Source organism: Acipenser ruthenus, chromosome 41, assembly GCF_902713425.1.
Source record: "Acipenser ruthenus chromosome 41, fAciRut3.2 maternal haplotype, whole genome shotgun sequence".
Lineage (NCBI taxonomy): Eukaryota > Metazoa > Chordata > Actinopteri > Acipenseriformes > Acipenseridae > Acipenser > Acipenser ruthenus.
This window is the reverse complement of record NC_081229.1, coordinates 838,040-861,767: the sequence shown is the minus strand read 5'-3', so window position 1 is coordinate 861,767 and position 23,728 is coordinate 838,040. Positions and strand designations below refer to the sequence as shown.

The window sequence follows — 23,728 nt, the reverse complement described above, 5'->3', positions numbered from 1 at the left end:
AACTCCACACTAAGCTCTCTAGCAGTTTTACTTCTAAGTATATTTTAAGTATAACAGCCTCACTGTCATCCACAACATGTGTGTGTGTGTGTGTGCGCGTGTGTGTGTGTGTGTGTGTGTGTGTGTGTGTGTGAGGGGATGGTGCTGCTGCATTGTGAACTCGGTTACGACACTAGCCTTGTTTGTGAAGCCCAATCAGTGGGATCCTTGAAGACCCGTCCTGACCGAGTCTCGCTCAGCTCCCAGGACCCGGTGCTCTACCGGCGGGGCCGAAACGGCCTCCTCCTGCTTTTGTAAATATTCTCTCTGATTTGAAAACGCTCCCGTGTCCCGCAGGTTCCACTACGCTGCCCGTATCTGGGACGGGGTGAAGAAATCGTCGGCTCTCTCGGAGTACAGCCGGCTGCTGTCGTAGGGTCCCGTCTCCATGGAGATGACGGCGAGGAAGAGGAGAGGGGGGAGGAGGAGATCTTCTTTGTGCTCCAGCTGCGGCTACGCTGTGCAGGGTTCAGAAACGCCTCTGTGTTTGGAGTCTGGGTGCTGAACCCTCCAGGACGATACTGGGGTGGGGTTGAAGTGAGCTTCTCACTCCAGAGAGAGCTGCAGTCGGCTCGTTCTGCTGCCAGTGGACTTTGTTAGTCATCTTTGTTTGTGGAAGCTGTCGATTTTTCAAGTGGTTCTTGTTGTTAAAATGTTATGTACAGTATATGGGTGAAACACAAATTCTTTGTTGAAAATGCATTACAATTTACATGCAAGATGTTTCTGTGTCAAAGCGCTGTGTTGTGTGAATCAGTTTAGAAAAATCACTTTGTTGTAAATGATTGACAGGAGTTCCAGGGTTGTTACGACAACAAGTCTTTTAATGACAGGGATGAAAAACAACCGATTTTACAGTAAAGTGAAAGAAACAGCTTTCCTGGAAACGCTGAGGACCAGAACAGCCGAAGCATTTCACCCCCAGCACACAACAGGCAGGTGTGTCGAGATCTCGAAACACATTCATTACAGAACAGTTCAGCTCGTTGTTTTAAGAAGCACCACCACCACCACCTTCATTTGAAATAGCTACACAACAGCAGTCAGGCGCGTCCCTTGTGATGGAGGAGGAGCTCCTTCTCCAGTCTCTTCCAGTGCAGCTCGAAAGAAAACCAGGGATCCCAAGCCACAGTCCTATCTTCAACAAATACCAAAGAAATATCCCTGAATCGTATCCTGCAGAACACAATGAACAGTACTGCAGAATATATAACCTTAACCCTATTTGTGTGTGTGTGTGTGTGTGTGTGTGTGTGTGTATATCTATATAAAGTAGTCTTGGTTTGTTTTGCATGTGAAATCAAGCCACTGTAACTGAAAATTGACAAGTTAGCGATTGTCTGATTTTCAATTGCTGTCTTTTTTAATAGGCCACACATGCGTTCAATTTAAAATGGGAAGAGAAAAGGGAACACGTAGCCGCACGTGGTGAAACGCAGGAGGCTTTTTTAGAAGACGCCTGATTAAAGAACAGAGAGTCTCTGACCTCTTCACACGCACGAGGGCCTGAGGTGTGAGAATTGCATGCGGATGGATGAAGGCTGCTAATGACTCATCTTGGTGTTCTAGTAAATGCACACTGCTCTGTGTGTGTGTGTCTGTGTGTGTGTGTGTGTGTAATAGATACACAGTGTATGGAAAATTACAGAAAATGCAACAGTGTCAACAAAACATTAAAAGACTAGATTTACTGAGGGGGAAAAAATATATATTCAAACTGACACATTTACATTAGGTTAAAAAATAGATGCAACATTTTGACTGGATTTGTTTAACAATGTGCAGTTACCGGATTCCCTTCATCAGACCTCCGTTTCAAACGCCTTTTTCAGCACGTTGCAGGAATCCTCCGCTAGCTCCTCCAAGCAGCTCTTCAGCATGTAATAGGTGGTTCCGAACGAGATCCCTCCCGCTGCTATAGATCCGATGATGGGGATGGTGCTGGCCCAGTACTCCACCAGCATCAGCCCTCCTCCTGCTGCCTTCATCAGCAGCTTGAGGACCACGTCGCTCGATATCTCCTTCGCCAGCGGGGATTTGATCACCGACTTTAGGTCTTCCACTGGTTTATCCACCCTCTGGGCCAGGCTCTGAAGGGATTCATCATCCAGGCTGAAAGTGTTGTAGTAAAGCGTCAGCTCTCTAACCAAGATAGCGACGTCACAAACTACCGAGAGACCGGGGATGGGCACGGCGGCGACCCCGCATGAAAGGGCAGCTAGTTTCCAGATCCTGGCTCGCAGCTCCTCCTGCTTCCGCTTTGAAACTTGCAGGGAGATGTTGGGCAGGGAGAGCAGCAGGATGTGCTTCTTGTGTTTGGGTAGCTCCTTCTCCAGGGTCTCCTCCAGCCTGTCGAAGTCGTAGAGTTTCAGGTCGAAGCTGGAGATCAGAAAGACCCGCGGGTCCTTCACCCCGTGGTCCTGCAGGCCCTGGACGCAGTTTTGTCTGATCTGGTCCAGAGTCTTCTCCTCGCTGTAGCCTCTCTTTCTGCTCTCCGCCCTGAGGTTTTCATCGATCTTGGAGCGGACGAAGTAGAACTTCTTCTTCATCTCCTGGATCTGCATGGCGAGCGTCACGTTGTTGGATCGGAAGCGCTCGGACGCGATGATGATGAAGAAATCGTAGCGCTTGAAGTTCACCTGCTCCAGGTATTCATCTGCTTTGAAGTTCGGAGTTCCGATCCCTGGAAGATCCCAGATCGTGACGTTGGGAAACTTGGGGTGCGGGTACTCAGTGGGCTTCGCGGTGGTCTCCACCACCCCCGTCGGGGCTGCCCCCTCGTCCTCATCCTTCAGTCCTCTGAAGGCGTTGACGAAGGTGGACTTGCCCGCTCCTGACTCCCCGGTGATGGCGATGTTGAGCTCCACGCTGTCTAGCGACTCCAGGTAAACCTGGATGCGTTCTGCAGCCCCTGCTAAACCCCCAGCTTCCATCGCTTCCCGTATGTCATTCACTTCATCCTCACCAAACTCCTCGAAACCGTATTCTGCCATGGTTAATCTGAAATAAAACGTAGTACGAAAATATTATAGGCTATACAGTTAAAAAAAAAAAAAAAGGTTTTCTTCCACATAAACATCCCGCTAATCCCAAACCCAGGTAATCCAAGCTGAACGAGCCACGCTGTTGTTCTAGTGGAATGCAGGCTGATGTCAATCTGTAGAATCCAAACTTCAATATCAGAATTCTATAACCAGTGGCTAAAGCATTTACAACACTAAGAAATGTAAAACCTGGACTGGCTCTCAAACTGCGCTGCAGTGGCATTATTATTATTATTATTATTATTATTATTATTCTCAGGATGATTAGTTCGGTTTTGCCAGTCTGCTGTATATATATTTCGATGATGCTGAGTGCAGTTCCCTTGTCACTCGCAAGGTGGCAGCATTAACAATCTAGTCCAGTCTGCGCTCCTCCTCGGTACGAATTACTTTAACATTCATTAACACTATGTAACACAATTTTTGTTCCTGGGTAGTAAGTGTTATTTCTAATTGCTTATGCCTCCAAAGTATAGAAAATGGCTATTATTCCCCACAAACTTTGCTTTTGTGACCAGAACAGTGATATTTTGAAATGTACCTATTTCCAATGAGAAAACGGGCGAATTTGTGTCTTTTCGTTCACATAAAGTCAGAAAAAAACAACATATGAATCCAAATTAACATGTATTTATACTAAAGTAATACAAAAATGACTTCAAAAGATTTAGAAGTGAATAGTTTTTGAGATTTATGATTATACTGTAAATCGCTTTACAAATGTAGTCTCCCATCATGTTCTCATAAGCAATTAGGAAATAACATTTACTACCCAGGAACAAAAATTGTGTTACATAGTGCAATCAGAGACTGAGAATCAGAGCTCCACGTTTACAGTATTACAAAAAAAAGGTTTTTTTAATCATATATTTTTTTCTTCCCAGCGTCATTTTCAAATATGAAATAAAATAACTAGAACTAAATACACTTTTTTTTAATTTTTTTTTTTTTTAAAGTACAATTCTTGTTTGATTAAGGAACGCAAACCACTGAAGAGCAAAACACTTTTACCTTGAGCTTGACGAGTCTTGGTTCACAATGCAGGCAAACGGTTTGTAAAAGTTGAAAAGGAGAAGAAAAACCTACAGCAGCCCTGTCTGCAAACCCTGTGATGCGTGAGACGTGAAGCGCTTCCTCCCTTCCTAACAGCTCTGACCCTGCTGCTGGTTTCAGTGCGCTGTGACTCCCGGCTACACCTCTAGAGCTTCAGTGAACGGAAGCTGCTTTGCTTAACCCCTTCAGCGCTGCAGGCAAGTGAACTGATTCCTCTGTGTGGTGTTTTCATAAACCTTTCCCTCGGCATAAGAACCCAGAGCTATTTCATGAGTTATACCTGGGGTCCACTTGGTCTGCACCAGCAGGGACTTGATTCAAGTCTTTTCAATTTGAATTGGAGTTGACAGAGTTAACCCTGAACCAATACTGCTGGTAAGCACAGCACAGAAGTGTCAATGGACTTTGAACGCAGGGTAACAGACACTCCTTTATACAGAGGGGAGGGGGGGAGGGGGGGGGGGGGGGGTTACCTGGGGTTACCTGGCCACGCTGAGATTAATCCGCTTCTAGAACCCGGGTGAGCTTCGATGTGTCGAATGCTCTCCTCTCCTTCATACATTTTGTTTATTGTTCCGATGTTTTAACAGATACCCTGGCTTGTGTTCGTGCGGCCAAAACTACCTCTGGAGGATGTAAACAAACTGGACAGCCAACCAGGCTTCTCAAGTGTACAAAGGCTGTTTAGTGTGTGTGTGTGGGGTGGGAGGGGTCATTTAATAACTAAAGCATGCTCGTGGATACAAGCAAAATGAACACTATGGTTGACATTTCATTTCTAGCGGAGTCAAAAAGGGGTTCTTTTTAAGCTGAAATATTTAATATCAGTGCAGGTATATTTGCATATGAGTGGAGCAAGAATTGCACCAAACTCTTTGTTGGAATTTTATTGCAATTTTCGTGCAAAAATCTCTGTGCAGTGTGTCCGTGTCAAGCGCTGGGTTGCGTGAATCCGTTTATAAAAATCACTTTGTTGTAAATGATTGACAGGAGTTCCAGGGTTGTTACGACAACAAGTCTTTTAATGACAGGGATGAAAAACAACCGATTTTACAGTAAAGTGAAAGTGAAAGAAACAGCTTTCCTGGAAACGCTGAGGACCAGAACAGCCGAAGCATTTCACCCCCAGCACACAACAGGCAGGTGTGTCGAGATCTCGAAAAACACATTCATTACAGAACAGTTCAGCTCGTTATTTTAAGAAGCACCACCACCACCACCTTCATTTGAAATAGCTACACAACAGCAGTCAGGCGCGTCCCTTGTGATAGAGGAGGAGCTCCTTCTTCTAAATGAAAATACTGTGCACAAAATGATCCAGCGCGTTACTGTAAGAAACACAATCCTTGGTAATAGCTACGCCATGTTCATGAAGAGGTCAGTCGTTTTTAAAAACACAGTTCTTCAGCACCCTGGTGCAGTAACCTGGGTTTTGTTCAGGTGTTAGTGACGCGTCGGTTTCCTTTGCATGGTATCTTTTCTGATGCAGTCGTTCACACATTTCTGCTCTGTGAACGGAGGAGGACGTGATCATGGTAGAGAAATGGGATGATCATGTATACCAAGTGGACCAGCAACTGGAGCGAGAGGGTTTTATAGCTCTGAGTGGAGAATAAGTGGGAGTTTGAACGATGTGTTCAGTGAAATCTGTGTAGACGGTAAAAATGTCAAGTGGAAATGACTGAGTATAGTACTGTGATTCTTGAAGTGTATGTTTGTTTATGACTGCAAGTCGCCCCTGGATAAGGGCGTCTGCTAAGAAATAAATGATAATAATAATATGAAAGATAAGCTCAAAGACATGGCTTCCACAGGTGTATTATATCAAGCTTTGGCTAGAGAATCATTTTGGTATCTGTGAATTTTGGCTTTTTGAAGTTGCATTTGTCATGCTTTCGAGCATTGCTTATGGCCACTTTGGTGAGGCTAAAGTATTATCATTATTTATTTCTTAGCAGACGCCCTTATCCAGGGCGACTTACAATTGTTACAAGATATCACATTATTTTTACATACAATTACCCATTTATACAGCTGGGTTTTTACTGGAATAATCTAGGTAAAGTACCTTGCGTAAGGGTACAGCAGCAATGTCCCCCACCTGGGATTGAACCCACGACCCTCCGGTCAAGAGTCCAGAGCCCTAACCACTACTCCACACTGCTGCCCCTGTCCACATAGTCCTAACCAAATTGGCGTTAGTCTTCAATTGTGCATTGTCTGGGGTTAGATCTAGAGTAAAAAGTGACAGGGTGTGCTTCCAGTGGCACTAGCTTGGAGCTGAGAGGTTATGAACTTGCACATGGAGCTTAGATTTCTTTGTTACAGAGACCCATTTGAAACTACCAAAACCTCAATTGGTTCTCAGAAAAACAGCCAAAACTCCAAAATCCACGGATACCAAAGTGTTTTGCTTGATTCTTGTAGATCTCATCAACATCTATCCAAAAATATCTTGCAGTGATTTTGGGGTGAAAGAGTCGAACGAGGTGCTACACATGATGGTAGCGTCTAAGTTGAGCCCAGGGTGATTTTTTCACTTTAGGTTGACCTTTGCCACTCAGCAGGCCAGGTTGCAAACCTCCAGGTGAATTTTTCTAACAAAATCTGAGACGGTCGAGCAACAGAACGCCCCTTTGTGTGGTTGCGTTGGCGTGGAATGACCCGTGTACATACTGAATGTCACCTCTGAGTCTCCTTTGTCACAGTCAGTAAAAGTCCATTTTTCATTTCCCTCTGCCACGTTGAGCTGAGTAGCTGCAGACAGTGGTTGTTACCATTAAAGCGAAATTCCAAATCTCACGGTTTTAATTTCAGCGGCAGGGCTTGGTTGCCTAGTTACTAAGTGAAGCAGACATAACAAAACAAGGGAAAATCGCGACTAAAAACAGAACCAGTTGCCTTAATACAATCCTAGGAGGCTGTGTGGTCCAGTGGTTAAAGAAACAAGCTTGTAACCAGGAGGTCCCCGGTTCAAATCCCACCTCAGCCGCTGACTCATTGTGTGACCCTGAGCAAATCATTTAACCTCCTTGTGCTCCTTCTTTTGGGTGAGACGTAATTGTAAGTGACTCAGCAGCTGATGCATAGTTCACACACCCTAGTCTCTGTAAGTCGCCTTGGATAAAGGCGTCTGCTAAATAAACAAATAATAATTCTCTTCTATACATCCTGGGATTTTGGGAGCTGAATTAGCATACGGGATCCCAGGATTGCAACCACTAATTGGGAGGCTTCATACTTCCACCTCAAAGGCTTTTTTAAGGACATTTTGTGCGTCCTCCGCTAGCTCCTCCAAGCAGCTCTTCAGCATGTAACGGGTGGTTCCAAACGAGATCCCTTGCGCCACTACAGATCCGATGATGGGGAAGATCCGGAGCCAGTACCCTGCCAACATGAGCCCTCCTCCTTCTGCCTTCGTCAGCAGCTTGAGGACCACATCAGTCGATATCTCCTTCGCAAGCGGGGATTTGATCACCGACTTCAGGTCTTCCACTGGTTTACCCACCCTCTGGGCCAGGCTCTGAAGGGATTCATCATCCAGGCTGAAAGTGTTGTAGTAAAGCGTCAGCTCTCTAACCAAGATAGCGACGTCACAAACTACCGAGAGACCGGGGATGGGCACGGCGGCGACCCCGCACGAAAGGGCAGCTAGTTTCCAGATCCTGGCTCGCAGCTCCTCCTGCTTCCGCTTTGGAACTTGCAGGGAGATGTTGGGCAGGGAGAGCAGCAGGATGTGCCTCTTGTGTTTGGGGAGCTCCTTCTCCAGGGTCTCCTCCAGCCTGTCGAAGTCGTAGAGTTTCAGGTCGAAGCTGGAGATCAGAAAGACCCGCGGGTCCTTCATGCCGTGGTCCTGCAGGACCTGGACACAGTTTTGTCTGATCTGGTCCAGAGTCTTCTCCTCGCTGTAGCCTCTCTTTCTGCTCTCCGCCCTGAGGTTTTCGTCGATCTTGGAGCGGACAAAGTAGAACTTCTTCTTCATCTCCTGGATCTGCATGGCGAGCGTCATGTTGTTGGATCGGAAGCGCTCGGACGCGATGATGATGAAGAAATCGTAGCGCTTGAAGTTCACCTGCTCCAGGTATTCATCTGCTTTGAAGTTCGGCGTTCCGATCCCTGGAAGATCCCAGATCGTGACGTTGGGAAACTTGGGGTGAGGGTACGCGGTGGGCTCCGCGGTGGTCTCCACCACCCCCGTCGGGGCTGCCCCCTCGTCCTCCTCCTCCAGTCCTCTGAAGGCGTTGACGAAGGTGGACTTGCCCGCTCCTGACTCCCCGGTGATGGCGATGTTGAGCTCCACGCTGTCTAGCGACTCCAGGTAAGCCTGGATACGTTCTGCAGCCCCTGCTAAACCCCCAGCTTCCATTGCTTCCCGTATGTCATTCACTTCATCCTCACCAATCTCCTCGAAACCGTATTCTGCCATGGTTAATCTGAAATAAAACGTAGTAGGAAAATATTATAGGCTATACAGTTAAAAAAAAAAAAAAGGTTTTCTTCCACATAAACATCCCGCTAATCCCAAACCCAGGTAATCCAAGCTGAACGAGCCACGCTGTTGTTCTAGTGGAATGCAGGCTGATGTCAATCTGTAGAATCCAAACTTCAATACCACAATTCTATAATCAGTGGCTAAAGCATTTACAACACTAAGAAATGTAAAACCTGGACTGGCTCTCAAACTGCGCTGCAGTGGCATTATTATTATTATTATTATTATTATTATTATTATTATTATTATTATTATTATTATTATTCTCAGGATGATTAGTTCGCTTTTGCCAGTCTGCTGTATGTATATTTCGATGATGCTGAGTGCAGTTCCCTTGTCACTCGCAAGGTGGCAGCATTAACAATCTAGTCCAGTCTGCGCTCCTCCTTGGAACGAGTTACTTTCACAATCATTGAGAACACCGTGTAACACAATTTTTGTTCCTGGGTAGTAAGTGTTATTTCCTAATTGCTTATGCCTCAAAAGTATAGAAAATGGCTATTATTCCCCACAAACTTTGCTTTTGTGACCAGGACAGTGATATTTTGAAATTTACCTATTTCCAATGAGAAAATGGGCGAATTTGTGTCTTTTCGTTCACATAAAGTCAGAAAACAACAACATATGAATCCAAATTAACATGTATTTATATTAAAGCAAAAATGACTACAAAAGATTTAGAAGTGAGTAGTTTTTCGAGATTTACGATTATACTGTAAATCACTTTCACGAATCAGCCCCCAAATGTAGTCTCCCATCATGTTCTCGTTATACTGTCCTTGGTAGCGGCGTTCAAAGTCCAGTATATCCTGGTGGAAGCGCTCGCCTTGCTCCTCAGAGTACGCTCCCATGTTCTCCTTGAATTTATCAAGATGAGCATCAAGGATATGGACTTTGAGGGACATCCTACAGCCCATTGTGCCGTAGTTCTTCACCAGAGTCTCAACCAGCTCCACATAGTTTTCGGCCTTGTGATTGCCTAGGAAGCCCCGAACCACTGCGACAAAGCTGTTCCAAGCTGCTTTCTCCTTACTAGTGAGCTTCTTGGGGAATTCATTGCACTCCAGGATCATCTTTATCTGTGGTCCGACGAAGACACCGGCTTTGACCTTTGCCTCAGACAGCTTAGGGAAGAAGTCTTGAAGGTACTTGAAGGCTGCCGACTCCTTATCTAGAGCTCTGACAAATTGTTTCATAAGGCCCAATTTGATGTGCAGTGGTGGCATCAGCACCTTCCGGGGGTCCACCAGTGGCTCCCACTTGACGTTGTTCCTCCCCACAGAGAACTCGGTCCGCTGTGGCCAGTCCCGCCTGTGGTAGTGCGCCTTGGTGTCCCTGCTGTCCCAAAGGCAAAGATAGCAGGGAAACTTGGTAAAACCGCCTTGGAGACCCATCAGGAATGCCACCATTTTGAAGTCTCCTATGACCTTGATGCCATCTCAGAAAAATGCAGATATGTATCCACTTAGGCAGCTGGAACTAAACTGAACTGGTGGGCTTAAGGCCCTGTATTTATACTACTATTTATATTACTGGAAAGTTCTAGAAGTTACTCCAAGTTTACTCAGCACTGAATCTATCTGGAATGTTCTGGAAAATAGGTAAATTTCAAAATATCACTGTCCTGGTCACAAAAGCAAAGTTTGTGGGGAATAATAGCCATTTTCTATACTTTTGAGGCATAAGCAATTAGGAAATAACACTTACTACCCAGGAACAAAAAAAAAAAAAAAAAAATTGTTACATGGTGTAATTATCAGACTGAGAATCAGAGCTCCACGTTTACAGTATTACAAAAAAAAGTTTTTTTTAACCATACATTTTTTTCTTCCCAGCGTCATTTTCAAATATGAAATAAAATAACTCTAGAACTAAATACACTTTTTTTTCTTGTTTGATTCAGGAACGCAAACCATTGAAGAGCAAAACACTTTTACCTTGAGCCTGACGAGTCTTGGTTCACAATGCAGGCAAACGGTTTGTAAAAGTTGAAAAGGAGAAGAAAAACCTACAGCAGCCCTGTCTGCAAACCCTGTGATGCGTGAGACGTGAAGCGCTTCCTCCCTTCCTAACAGCTCTGACCCTGCTGCTGGTTTCAGTGCGCTGTGACTCCCGGCTACACCTCTAGAGCTTCAGTGAACGGAAGCTGCTTTGCTTAACCCCTTCAGCGCTGCAGGCAAGTGAACTGATTCCTCTGTGTGGTGTTTTCATAAACCTTTCCCTCGGCATAAGAACCCAGAGCTATTTCATGAGTTATACCAGGGGTCCACTTGGTCTGCACCAGCAGGGACTTGATTCAAGTCTTTTCAATTTGAATTGGAATTGACAGAGGTAACCCTGAACCAAATACTGCTGGTAAGCACAGCACAGAAGCCAGGATCAGAGGTAATCAAGTGTCAATGGACTTTGAACGCAGGGTAACAGACACTCCTTTACACAGAGCGTGGGTGGGGTGGGGTGGGGTGGGGTGGGGTGGGGTGGGGAGGGGAGGGGTTACCTGGCCACGCTGAGATCAATCCGCTTCTAGAAACCGGGTGAGCTTCGATGTGTCGAATGCTCTCCTCTCCTTCATACATTTTGTTTATTGTTCCGATGTTTTAACAGATACCCTGGCTTGTGTTCGTGCGTGCAAAACTACCTCTGGAGGATGTAAACAAACTGGACAGCCAACCAGGCTTCTCAGGTGTACAAAGGCTGTTTAGTGGGTTTCTTTTCAATCTGAACTGTAATGTCAGCGCAGATGTACTTGCAAGCGGGTGGAGCAAGAGTTGCACCAAACTATTAGTAGAAAATCTATTACATTTTACATGCAAAGATCTCCATGCAGTGAGTCGGTCTCAAAGCGCTGTGTTGTGTGCAGCAGTTAAAATAAAAACCACTTCTTTATAAGTGATTGACAGTTCCAGGATTGTTAGGACAACAGTCTTGAATTACTGTTTCACAGCAGGAACGAAACCCAGCCGAAACCGTGAAGTGTATATGAAAGTGAAAGAGACGGCTTTCCTGGAGACGTTGAGGACCAGAACAGCCGAAGCATTTCACCCCCAAGAACACGACAGGCAGGTGTGTCGAGGTCTCGAAAAACACATTCATTACAGAACAATTCAGCTCGTTATTTTAAGAAGCACCATCACCACCACCAAGTCCCGTTGCTGGGCCTCGTTAAACCAATTCTCTAGAAACACAAAACTCCAGCAACAGCTTTATTGAATTAAAAATGAAAACCACGTTTACATTCGATGTACAAACTATCAGTACATGCACCCTGTTCAGAAAACCACCCTGGGACCTTTTAAACAACCACAGATCTGCATCGCTGTTTCTTCATGCGCCTCTCATTCTCAACAGCGGTTCCAGAGCGTTTATTAAGAATACATTCATCTAAAATGCAGCCAGTTTACTTTATTATTTTTTTATTTTCGATAAGTCTCGCATCTTGAGAAGTATCACACGAAAACACAGTTTGAAAGAGCATATTAATAAGGCAGGATTGAGTAATTACATTCATATTGCGTTTAATAGATTGTAACTCTGCACAATAACACTGTAATGTAAGCGCCCCTGTATTTACTGAGTAGAGGTAGCATCCTAAAATATATCGTTACAGTTCAATGCATGGAACAGCAAAGCGGTTTTATTTATGTATATATTTTTAAATTTTCTTTCACATGTTCACACACGCACCCCCTGCGTCTGTGTAATCCGCTATTGGAAGGCGCTTGCAGCTGTGTGACGGCCAGTGGAAGGCAGGAGCGCTCAGTCGTAGGCGAAGAAGCCCGGGTCAGGGACCTGGAACTCGGGCTCTGTTTCTCCCTTCCTCTCCTCCAGCGCCGTCCCGATCACTCTCTTCGCGTCCTCCGCCAGCTCGTTCAGCGCGGTGCTCAGGATGTAGTGCGTGGCCGCGAAGGAGACCCCGCCGTTGGCGATGCTGCCCAGGACGGGCACCCTGCTCTCCACCACCCTGGTCAGGACCTGCTGCCCCAGAGCCGCCTGCCTCAGCAGCTCCACCACCCGCTGCGCGGAGAGATCCTCCGCCAGACTGGACCGCACCACCGCTCTCAGGGCCTGCGGGGACACAAGACAGACCCCTGCTGCTGTTACAGTGTAGAGCGCTGTGTAGCGCCGGGACTGTCGCCCTTAGAAAGCTTTACCATCGTGTTTCTGATCACTGTTTTTCCCATGCATTTACCACAGCTTACCCTGGCGTGTTTAATGTTTTACCTTAACCTTTCTGTTCTTTACCGTGCTTACACATGCATCAGCCCGCTTTCGCTGTGCTTTATTGTGCTTTTAATATGGGAAGCTTTTATAAGGGTTAGTTTACCATGGTTTGTCTGTTTTTAATATGCATGATCATACCTCTCTGTGCTTTTACAATGCTTACCGATGCCTCGCTGTGCTGTATTACGCTTTGTTGTGCTTTTACAATGCTTACCGATGCCTCGCTGCGCTGTATTACGCTTTGTTGTGCTTTTACAATGCTTACCGATGCCTCGCTGTGCTGTATTACACTTTGTTGTGCTTTTACAATGCTTACCGATGCCTCGCTGCGCTGTATTACACTTTGTTGTGCTTTTACAATGCTTACCGATGCCTCGCTGTGCTGTATTACACTTTGTTGTGCTTTTACAATGCTTACCGATGCCTCGCTGCGCTGTATTACGCTTTGTTGTGATTTTACTCTGGGTGAAAGCTATTGTTATTTGTTATAAGCAGGAGGAGTGCAATGTGAGACAAGCGTGATCCACAAGCCGTCTCACGAGCTGTTCAGTGCGGGTTCATAAGAGGGGCTCTGGATATCTGAGCGGGCGTGTTCGCTGTGTCGGTACCTCATACGGCTTCTCCGTTCTGTCGGCCAGCCGGCGCAGAGACTCCGGGTCCAGGCCGAAGTGCCCCTGGAAGGAGCGCAGCGTCTGCATCAGCATGTCCACGTTGCAGTGGAGCGCGGCTCCCGGCACCGCGGCGGCCAGGCAGGCAGACAGCGCCGTCTTCCACACCGTGCCGGACAGCGCCTGCTTCTTCTTCTCCACGTAGGCGCAGGAGAGGTTGGGCAGGGCCAGCAGGAACACGTGCCTCTTGTACCCCTCCAGCTCCCTCTCCAGTGTATCCCGCAGGCGTGTGAAATCATACTTGTGGGGCTCGAAACCGGAGATGAGGAACACGCTGGCGCAGCCCGCCCCCGATCTCTCCAGCGACCGCGCGCAGTCCCCCCTGATCCTGTCCAGGATGCCGGCCTCGTTGAAGCTGCTGGGTTGCTGTCTCCGGGAGGAAGCCAGGTCCGAGTCCACTTTAGTGCGGACGAAGTAGAATTTCTTCCCCATGGATCCTATGCTCCGGGCCAGCAGCGCGTGGTTCTCCTTAAAACGCTCCGACGCCACGATTATGAAGAAGTCGTAGCGCTCCAGGTTCACGTCTTCCAGGTAGCGCTCCGGTCGGAAGTCTGGGGTTCCGATACCCGGGAGGTCCCAGAGGCGGATGGTGGGGAGGCTGGGGTGCTGGTAAACGGCTACCTCTCGGGTGGTTTCGATCACCCCCGTCCTGGCAGACCCTTTGTCTTCGTCCCCCAGCCCGCGGAAGGCGTTGATGAAGGTGGACTTGCCCGCGCCGGACTCCCCCGTCACTGCGATATCCAGGCTGGCGGTGCCCAGTTTGTCGAGCAGGATCTGGACCTGAGACACCACTTCGGTCAGAACCCTGGACTGGACCAGAGCGCTCATCTCTCCCAGCTCCCGCTCGCTGATGGTCTGAAGGCTCGTCATGTTCTGAAACTCCGGTCCGGTTTCACAAAGCACTCCTACACAGTAGCTAAGGGCAGCAGCAGTTCTGCAGAAGAAAAACAACCATTTTCTTTGACAATAATAATAATAATAATAATAATAATAATAATAATAATAATAATAATAATAATAATAATAATAATAATAATAATATTCAGATTCCAAGCTGTATTTAGAGTACCTTATCACAACAGTGCAGTTAAAGAGACGCCAGTTACAAAAACAAAGCCCTCAGGTAATCAGACTGCACCCAGGCGGGCTCGGCAGACCCGCACCGCGCTGTCTCCGGCTCTTGTTTTTTTGGAAAGCGACAGATTGAAGTGATCGTAAAGCGAACACGACCATGCGGTGCTCTGACGCGCAGCACCGAGCTTCCGACTTTTACAAGAGCGATCATATTAACTGTATATAAACCCGGGTTCAACTGCGCAAGAGGCGCCGCGTCGAGCAGAAAGCAAGTATGACTCCAAGAGCATTATTATTATTATTATTATTATTATTATTATTATTATTATTATTATTATTATTATTATTATTATGATGATGATGATACCGAATGTTTTTAATTGTCTTTTAAATTAGGACATGCCCCTAAAGTTTCACACACTCCGATTAGCACTAACTTTGGACAAACTGAAATGTTCATTTTCGGTCAAACCGAACATGATTGGTGCGAACGAGGGTCTGTGAAACCAGCCCATAACGTGCTCGAACAAAAAGACTAATCTCTGTATGGACACCTGCGAGGCGCGTCCAGTCTCTTCAGTGTGTCTGCCCAACACCGACATCCCTTAAATACCGCTTTACAAGAACACCGACTTCATCAGAACTGTATTCACTTCGATTGTATCTCTCGAATATATACTGTATTATATTCAATATATATATACATTCAACATATTCAATCAGATATTCAACGTCCTGTTGCTCGCTTTTTTAGTTTCACTTACCTTGTCGCTCTGAGCTCGACTGACACTCTCGGACGCACCGGCTCCGCACTCACTCTCTCACTCTCTCACTCTCTCACTATCTCTCACACACACAGCCAGAGCTCAGGAGCGAGAGGGGTAACAGTGCATTCTGGGATTTGTAGTCGTTCTTGCATCGGCGGTCCGGCCGGTAAGACAGAGTGCGCATCTCTGGTTGGGTTTAGCGGGTTAGAGTTTCCTAGCGGCGGCTGAGTACTATTGCACGATAAGTTAACTTTATCAAAGTTCCGATGGCATTAAACTAATGTGTTTTTTTGGGGTGTGTGTGTTTATTTAGTGTTTGTTTATTGTTCTAGTTTAGTTTCGACATCTGTGCCTTCTTGCACACCAGGACGTTGTCATGGTTGCACAAAACAAATGCACAACACAAACGGTAAGCTTTGCTGCGATTGGTCTGAATCGTGACTCGTGACGCTGTGAATTCCGTGGATTTCTTCTTCTCTACTTGGACGCGAGACCGGGAATGTGGAGCAACAGACTTGGAGAGATTCCAAAGGAAATCTGTAATAAACTGGGGCGGGGGTCGCGCGCCTCCCAGCAGCAAAAGCGCAGCAAAGTCTAGTCAAGCGTGTGCATGCACAGTAAAACCCAGAGAGCAACGGGAAAGCATGTTAAGAAACATCGCCAAGTGTAGTAAATGCGCAGTATAAAACCACGGAAAAAAACTGCAGTTATCATGAGACACCCCCCCAACACTAGAGGCTGCAAACTTCAGTGACAAATCCCAGCTGTGACCCGCACTGGTTTCAACTGGTTGTACTGGTATAGGAGGCTGAGGAACTGGTTAAGATGGGCCTTGCTTTGCTGTGCAGTTTGAAAACCAGATGTTTGTTGGCGAAACTCCTAAATGAGTCTGTTTGATGTCAAGCTGGTCTAGGGTCGTACGCGCCTAAAAACAGACAGCCACCGGCATTCCGTTCAGTTCTGTGTTATTTTCAAATTGAATCGACGACAGCGCGTCGACGAGGCGTGGTGACGTCGTTAAGAAAAATACATTGCAGTTTCAATGTAACTAACCACAGTTTGTTTTGTGACCGCTAGATGGCGCCAGGGACCGCGAGAAAACACACCGCCGCTGTTTTAGCAGCTGGTAGTTGTCGTGCTAGGAGGAGGGGGCGGTTCTGTTCACAGAACTCAAGGGGGGGGCCGGCTTGTGTGCCTCTCCCTGCCGTGTCTACTAAGTGGGAAGCCAAAAAATATTATGTTTTGTTTTCAAAGAGGCAGGGTGCGCAACAGTGTAAACTGCGCATGCGTGTATAGGCTGTAGTCCACGTCATTAGGTAAATCTTACTTTACTGTAAAATGTAACACGACTGCGGAATGTCCGCTTTAATTAAAATACACCGTTTATACTGGTGAGCGTGAAACACGGAGCAGTTAGCAGGTCCACAGTGCACCCCCTTCCACAGTGTCACCCCCTCTCCCTTTCTCTAAACTCAACGACAGTAAAGCACCGTTTCTCTTTCTTCAGCCCGGGTGTTAATCTGTGCGAAACCCCCTTGCTCGATTCGCAATATTAAACCGCTGCTGCTTGAGTTATTATTATTATTATTATTATTTATTTCTTAGCTGACACCCTTATCCAGGGCGACTTACAATTGTTACAAGATATCACATTATTTTTACATACAATTACCCATTTATACAGTTGGGTTTTTACTGGAGCAATCTAGGTAAAGTACCTTGCTCAAGGGTACAGCAGCAGTGTCCTCCACCTGGGATTGAACCCACAACCCTCCGGTCAAGAGTCCAGAGCCCTAACCACTACTCCACAGGGAGCAGCGTATTGAAAAGAAAGAAACGGGTTTGCCATGTTTTCAAATCTGCTTTACATGCCTCGCTATTCTTTAGAAGGCTTGCCTCTGCTTTACCATTCACTGTCTGTATAAAATTACACTTTGCCACACTTTTATAAGGCAAAAGAGAAACAAACGTGGTCGGGGTTGGTCTGACACGAAGGAGCTGATTACTATAACACGTCTGTGCTGTACAGATCGGCATTGTAAGAAATCCTTTCGCGTATAATAATCCTGAACCGAGATGGGAGCCGCTGCGCGCCGGGACAAATCACATGACCGAGGAAGGGCTTGCTGAAAAGAGTCGGACTGAGCAAGAGTAAACTTTGAGAGAGAGAGAGAAGGAAGGAAGGGAGGGAGCACCGCAGCTCCGAAATAACACAGGATATCGCATTGGCAGGCTCGCTGAGATTCAGATCACACCACACCAAGGATGGGTGTCTGTAGGTAAGGAGCGATGGAGAGGCAATCGGACGCCGCGGCAGCCCCGCAGAGGAAAGCGATGGGCTCGCCCCAGAACGGGGATCAGGGATCAAACCGAGGCGCTGTCCCGGGGAATCTCTGTCAGCCTCTCCTCTCGCCTTGCAGCAGCAGCGGCTTGCAAGGAGTCGTGGACTCGGAAGGGCGTGTGGACGAGTCGAGGCTGAGAGCGTACATCTTCAAACAAGGTAAATAAGTCTTATTAACACGTCAATGCTGGCGGCCGTGCTGTTAAAAAAAAATAGAGACACCCTGGCAATGCTAATCGCTGTGGGCAACCTAAAACAGTTCCACGGTTTCCTGGTTTTCCTGTTTCTGTGAAATGTTTTGTTCTCTTTTAAAGTGTGTTTATTTTCACAAGCACGAGTCTGATTGAGACGCAAGCAGGGCCAATAAATGCAGTCTCATCAGCTGCTGGAGCAGAGAGAAAGTAAAGTTATACAAAGTTATTGTATTTCTTGCTCTTATTGTATTACTTGTATTGTAACGCTTGAAATGTTTTTGCTTACGATTGTAAGTCGCCCTGGATAAGGGCGTCTGCTAAGAAATAAATAATAATAATAATAATAATAATAATAAAGCTGACACGCTGTGTGTCTGCATTGTTTTCAATTCTACTCGCATGTTCATTTCAGGGATGGCAATAAAGACTCCCATTGCAGAGCAGTTTGATCCATTCCTGGTTTCCGCTGTGAGGTTTAAGACACACCTGAGCTTGTTACCTACACACACACATACTGTGGGGCTGATCAAGCTGGTAGTAAAACCTGGAATGGGTGACACTGCTGTGCAATGGGAGTCTTATTCCCATCTTATTGAGCAGCCCCCTGGTGGTCAAACGTTGCGTCACACCCAGAGAGCGTGTCTGGCCGCCGTTCCTCCTCCAGCTCCAGTTTTGCTGTGACGGCAGCGCTGTGCTCCCCGTGAACCCCCCTGTGTTCCCTGTGGTTCTCAGGTGGCGTGCTGCCCGGGGATCGGAGGCTGGTGTGGGGGTTCCTGTTCGGGATGTACCCCTGCAGCTCGACGGCGCTGGAGCGGGCCGCGCTGTCTGAGGAGCTGGGAGTCCGCTACCAGACCATGAAGAGGAAGTGGCAGAGGGAGCTGCCCGGGGCGGTGCGCATGCGGCTCAACGGGACGGACGGTACGGCAGCCAGCCAGGAGCGAGGGGGGGGGAGGATCCCACGCACTCCCGGGGGGGTCGGATAGGGGGCGATATCGAGCGCAAGAACCAGCGCAGTAAACATCGTGTTTAAATGTGATCTGCAGGTTGAGTTCAAGTAACAGAAATCGTCCCGTAAGTCTGAGAAGCTCCCCAGGCTGGTTTAAGATTTGAAACAGGGTAAGAAGCTCCCCAGGCTGGTTTAAGATTTGAAACAGGGTAAGAAGCTCCCCAGGCTGGTTTAAGATTTGAAACAGAGTAAGAAGCTCCCCAGGCTGGTTTAAGATTTGAAACAGGGTAAGAAGCTCCCCAGGCTGGTTTAAGATTTGAAACCGAGCCCGCGTCTCTCGTTAGGGTGCTGTGCAGGTCGGGGCTGGAGCGCTGGACTGCAGCGCACAGGATCCCAGCTTCGTCACCCTCAGCGTCTCTGTTCTGTGTCTTCGTAGAGGAGCTGATCGCTGCTGTGAAGCGCTTTGAACGAAGCCGTCTCGAGGCCGAGGAATCGGAAGCAGAGGAAAGCGAGGAGGCGAGGGAGAAGAAGGCCTTCCTCAAACTGCAGGCTCAGGTGAGTGGAAAGAACCAGAACCAGAACCAGAGCCAGAGCCAGACAAGGGAGGCTTTGGACCTCTCCGAGGATTACCCGATGATTTGGAGGGGGGAGAGGAGGGGGGAGGGTCGCGGTCTCGCCCAAGTCGATAATCCCCTCCCTCGCTGGGTGGTGTAACGCAGCGCCCACTGTGGGTTGAAATGGGTGAGCCGCTGCACTGCACACCTGTACAGGAGGAGCTCTGAGCCGCCCGTGGTCTCTGTTCCAGGTTCTCATTGACCGGGTGCAGCTGGACATCGAGGAGCTGCAGGAAGCCGTCCGGATCATAGACAAGGACGTGCCCCGGACTGAGAGGGACCTGGACTACTTCCTGTGAGTGCGAGGCAGGGGGCACGTCCGGCGACATAGACACACAGACAGACAGGGGCACTGCAATAGCAATGCAGACACACACACACACAAACACACACACAGATAGGGGCACTGCAATAGCAATGCAGACACACACACACACAGACACACAGACAGACAGGGGCACTACAACAGCAACGCAGACACACACACACACAGACACACACTGTAGTAAAGCCTGTAAGAGGTAAGAAAGGGGATTGTTAAACCCGGCTAGCGCTCCTTGAAGAGACGGAGGCTCCAGGTCGGCATGCCTTGTCTACGGTCCGGTTTGTCTCTGTGGTGCTGTGTAGTGATCCGGTTCTTCACTCCTGCAGGGGCGAGGGTTCTGCTAACTTGCTGGTGTTGAGGGAGGTTCTGATCACCTTCGCCGCGTTCCACCCAGGTAACATGCAGACCCGTCCGGGGAAACACCTGCCATGTGTAGCACACACTTTCCTTTGTGTGACATGAGTTCAGAGTTCAGGGGTCATGGCATTGCTGAGGCGTAAGATAATAACAGAACTCCTGAGTCTATAAAGAGTTCTGTTATTGCAGAGGAGCTGCCGCAGCAATGCCATTATCACTGCGCTACTCTTTTTAAAGTTGTTTGTAAATGTGTTTGACTTTGTTAGTCTGAAATAGTCATTGTCGTCCCCTGGAAGAGTTTCAGACGCTGTGTCTGAGAGGAGCTGACAACGAGATCTTAAAGTCAGCCAATATAATAAAAAAAGCATTTGAAATGACTCCCCCTCTCTCTTCCCCCTCTCCTCTCTCCCTCTCTCTCTCCCCCCTCTCCCCCTCTCTCTCTCTCTCCTCCTCTCTCTCTCCCCCTTTCTCCCCTCTCTCTCAGACGTGAGCTACACTCAGGGTATGAACGAGCTCTGCAGTCGCTTCCTGGAGGTGCTCGACTCTGAGAGGGACTCTTACTGGTGCTTCTCCTCCTACATGGAGAAGATCGCAGACGACTTCAAAGCCGACGGGCTGCGCAGGAAAATCGGTGAGAACCCTGCAAGAAAAAATATAATGCTGTTATTTTTCATGAAGGAGATGTCTTTAAAAACCTTCCTGTGTGTCTGTGTGTCTGTCTGTCTGTCTGTCTGTCCGTGTCTCTTTGCCCCGCGGTGCAGAGCTGGAGGTGAAGCTGCTGCAGGAGTTGGACCCCGAGCTTCACGCTCACCTGGGGAGAGAGGATCTGGGCAGCCTGACGTTCTGCCACAGGTGAGAGATGGAGATGGAGAGGGGGAGAGGGGAGAGGGGAGAGGGGAGAGGGGAGAGGGGAGAGGGGAGAGGGGAGAGGGGAGAGGGTGGGAGGGGAGAAGGGAGAGGGGAGAAGGGAGGGGAGAGGGGAGAGGGGAGAAGGGAGAGGGGAGAAGGGAGAGGGTGGGAGGGGAGGGGAGGGGAGAGGGGAGAGGGGAGAGGGGAGAGGGTGGGAGGAGGGGAGGGGAGAGGGGATGCTGTATTGTGATGCTGATGGGTTCAGATGCTGATGTGTTGTAGTGCTGTTGGTTTGCCGTGTGTAAAGTGTGTTGGGGTTGGGGTTGGGGTTGGGGTTAGGGTTGGGGTTGGGGTTGGGGTTGGGGTTGGGGTTGGGGTTAGGGTTAGGGTTAGGGTTAGCTGTGCTGCTGGTTTGTCGTGTGTAAAGTGTGTTGGGGTCATGCAGGTGGCTCCTGCTGGGGTTCCAGAGGGAGTTCGAGCACAGCGACGCTCTGCGGCTCTTTGAGATCCTGAGCAGCAACCATCTGGAGCTGAACGAGATCCGGGACCAGGAGAGACTGAGGGGAGGTGAGAGAGAGAGACTGACACACACACACACCCACCCACAAACACACACACACACACACACACACACACACACACAGGGGAGGTGAGAGAGAGAGAGACTGACACACACACACACACACCCACCCACAAACACACACACACACACACACACACACACATACAGGGGAGGTGAGAGAGAGACTGACACACACACACACACACACACAGAGGGGAGGTGAGAGAGAGAGAGACTGACACACACAGAGGGGAGGTGAGAGAGAGAGACTGACACGCACAGAGGGGAGGTGAGAGAGAGAGACTGACACACACATAGGGGTAGTGATTTTGTGATTGTGTTCAGGAGGGGAGGTTAATGGTCCCGTTCAGAGAGGTGCTGATTTTGTGTTTGTGTTCAGGAGGGGAGGGGAGGACGGAGCTGCCCCCCTCTGTGAACCCCGACTTCACCTTCGAGCTGTTCCTCTGCACGGCCATCCTGCTGGAGCACAGAGCCACGCTGCTGAGCTGCCCCAGCGAGGTGCAGCTCATCCAGTTCACTAACAGGTACCCCGGGGGGGGGGCAGGACTGTCCGTACCGGGGCTGTGCAATCAATCCCAGTCCTGGAGTTCCACGCCAGGTTTAACAGCTGGGGTGATCAACGACTGGGTGGAGGTTTAATTGGCTCAGGAGTGGAATGGCCAGCCCTGGGCGAGGGTCGTTGAGATACGACCAACCAATCAGCAAACTTCTTCCCTGTCCTTAACCAATCGGCTGCTTCTCCTTTAATTGAGTGACACGCTTTGTAGCCAGACAGCAGTGCACTTTGAAGGCACTGCTCAGGTGAAATGACCTGGGAACTGTTCACCTCGCAGCCGACCTGAAAGTGACCGGATATCATTTTATTTAAAGTCATGACCTCTTCCTCCAACACTGCTCACGTGCACCACGCTGTATTTAATGGTCGTTTTACTAAATTTAATTTCATTGGCTAGTTCCCCTTGAAGAATGCTTTCCCGCTGGTTGGGAGTCGGCTGGTTCTGTTAGCGTATGATTCTGACTTGCACGGTTTTTTTTTTTTCTCGTTTCAGTTTGCAAGGTAAGCTGGATCTGAACGCCACGCTGCAGAAAGCGGAAGAGCTTTTTATTAAGTACTGCAAGAAGTCTGTGCTGGACTGTTTCAAGAACCACTGCCTGCCGTCTAAAGACAGGGAGCCCTTCAGCTTCCCTCTGCGAAGCTTCTTCTCCTGAGCGGCAGGGAGGAGAGACACACCCCCCCAAACCCCGCTCCCCGAACCCCAGGCCACTGCAGTAATAAGAGAGGAGAGGCTGGCGCCCGGACCTGTCGCAGTGAAACATGAGACACAAGACACAGCCGTGCCTGGGCGACAGGAGACACCCGGCGATGTGCTCATTCCAAGAACGAGTCTGGCATTGATCCCGGACGAGCCTCCGGAAGAATCGTGTGCGAGTGAAGCGAGCACGGCACGGCAGCGCTGCGTGGAGAGGGCTGTTTGTAGAGCAGTGTGTCTGAAATAAAAGAGAGAGCTGAATTCAGGGAGTCTCTTTCCTTCAGTGGAGCTCTGCGTCCGTCTGCTTGATTGTTTGGAAGAGCGCGGCTCGACTCGCCCGGTCGTTCTGTCGTTGGGTTTTGAATGATGTTGGATTCCAAAATGACGCGTGTCATTCCGTCTGTAGAACATATACATGTGTTCAATTCCACTCACACACACACACGCACACACACACACACACACACACACACACACACACTCACACACTGAGACACACTCACACACACACACTGAGACACACACACACACTTACACACACTGAGACACACACACACACTGAGACACACACACTCACTCACTCACACACACATACTGAGACTCACACTCACACACACACACTGAGACACACACACACACACACTGAGACACACACACACTCACACACACACACTCACTCACACACACATACTGAGACTCACACTCACACACACACACTGAGACACACACACACACACACTGAGACACTCACACACACACACACACTGAGACACACACACACACACACTCACACACACACACTGACACACACACACACACTGAGACACACACTGACACTCACACACACACACACACACACACTCACTCACACACACACTGAGACACACACACACTCACACACTGACACTCAC

The 23,728-nt window shown here is 48.4% G+C and overlaps 5 protein-coding genes across 10 annotated transcripts in view; 2 read left to right on the top strand and 3 right to left on the bottom strand.

Moving 5' to 3' along the window:
- Window positions 1–762, top strand: part of smg9 (SMG9 nonsense mediated mRNA decay factor) — a 9,810-nt gene extending 9,048 nt beyond the window's left edge. For both annotated transcript variants that reach the window (XM_059011196.1, XM_059011197.1), the window contains one exon: window positions 337–762. In XM_059011196.1, coding sequence (XP_058867179.1) covers window positions 337–415 — 79 coding nt within the window. In that variant the 3' untranslated portion in view covers window positions 416–762. The remainder of the gene's footprint in view (window positions 1–336) is intronic.
- An 80-nt stretch (window positions 763–842) lies between these two features.
- LOC117964953 (interferon-inducible GTPase 5-like) lies at window positions 843–4,521 on the bottom strand. 3 transcript variants are annotated; one of them, XM_059011232.1, is made up of 3 exons: window positions 4,095–4,521; window positions 1,829–3,039; window positions 843–1,215 (listed from the first exon to the last, which is right to left on the bottom strand). In XM_059011232.1, the coding sequence occupies exon 2, from the start codon at window positions 3,030–3,032 to the stop codon at window positions 1,842–1,844; it is 1,191 nt and encodes a 396-aa protein (XP_058867215.1). In that variant the 5' UTR covers window positions 3,033–3,039; window positions 4,095–4,521; the 3' UTR covers window positions 843–1,215; window positions 1,829–1,841. The 3 variants fall into 3 exon arrangements, with proteins under 3 accessions (XP_058867215.1, XP_058867216.1, XP_058867214.1); XM_059011233.1 differs by having other exon boundaries at window positions 843–1,177; XM_059011231.1 differs by having other exon boundaries at window positions 843–3,039; window positions 4,095–4,520.
- A 1,700-nt stretch (window positions 4,522–6,221) lies between these two features.
- Window positions 6,222–11,007, bottom strand: LOC117971152 (interferon-inducible GTPase 5-like). Its single transcript, XM_059011234.1, has 2 exons — window positions 10,566–11,007; window positions 6,222–8,569 (listed from the first exon to the last, which is right to left on the bottom strand). Exon 2 carries the CDS (start codon window positions 8,560–8,562, stop codon window positions 7,372–7,374), a length of 1,191 nt encoding a protein of 396 aa, XP_058867217.1. The 5' UTR covers window positions 8,563–8,569; window positions 10,566–11,007; the 3' UTR covers window positions 6,222–7,371.
- Window positions 11,008–11,818: 811 nt separating this feature from the next.
- On the bottom strand, window positions 11,819–15,623 carry LOC117434071 (interferon-inducible GTPase 5-like). Its single transcript, XM_059011225.1, has 3 exons — window positions 15,356–15,623; window positions 13,458–14,451; window positions 11,819–12,693 (listed from the first exon to the last, which is right to left on the bottom strand). Exons 2-3 carry the CDS (start codon window positions 14,385–14,387, stop codon window positions 12,385–12,387), a joined length of 1,239 nt encoding a protein of 412 aa, XP_058867208.1. The 5' UTR covers window positions 14,388–14,451; window positions 15,356–15,623; the 3' UTR covers window positions 11,819–12,384.
- A 1,802-nt stretch (window positions 15,624–17,425) lies between these two features.
- LOC117434078 (TBC1 domain family member 15) lies at window positions 17,426–23,078 on the top strand. Of its 3 annotated transcripts, XM_059011215.1 has the most exons (10): window positions 17,445–17,858; window positions 18,626–18,811; window positions 19,276–19,394; window positions 19,645–19,748; window positions 20,105–20,172; window positions 20,620–20,766; window positions 20,897–20,987; window positions 21,430–21,551; window positions 21,947–22,091; window positions 22,617–23,078. In XM_059011215.1, exons 1-10 carry the CDS (start codon window positions 17,648–17,650, stop codon window positions 22,774–22,776), a joined length of 1,353 nt encoding a protein of 450 aa, XP_058867198.1. In that variant the 5' UTR covers window positions 17,445–17,647; the 3' UTR covers window positions 22,777–23,078. The 3 variants fall into 3 exon arrangements, with proteins under 3 accessions (XP_058867200.1, XP_058867198.1, XP_058867199.1); XM_059011217.1 differs by lacking the exon at window positions 21,947–22,091 and having other exon boundaries at window positions 17,426–17,858; window positions 22,617–22,784; XM_059011216.1 differs by lacking the exon at window positions 18,626–18,811 and having other exon boundaries at window positions 17,449–17,858.
- The last annotated feature ends 650 nt before the right edge of the window (window positions 23,079–23,728 follow it).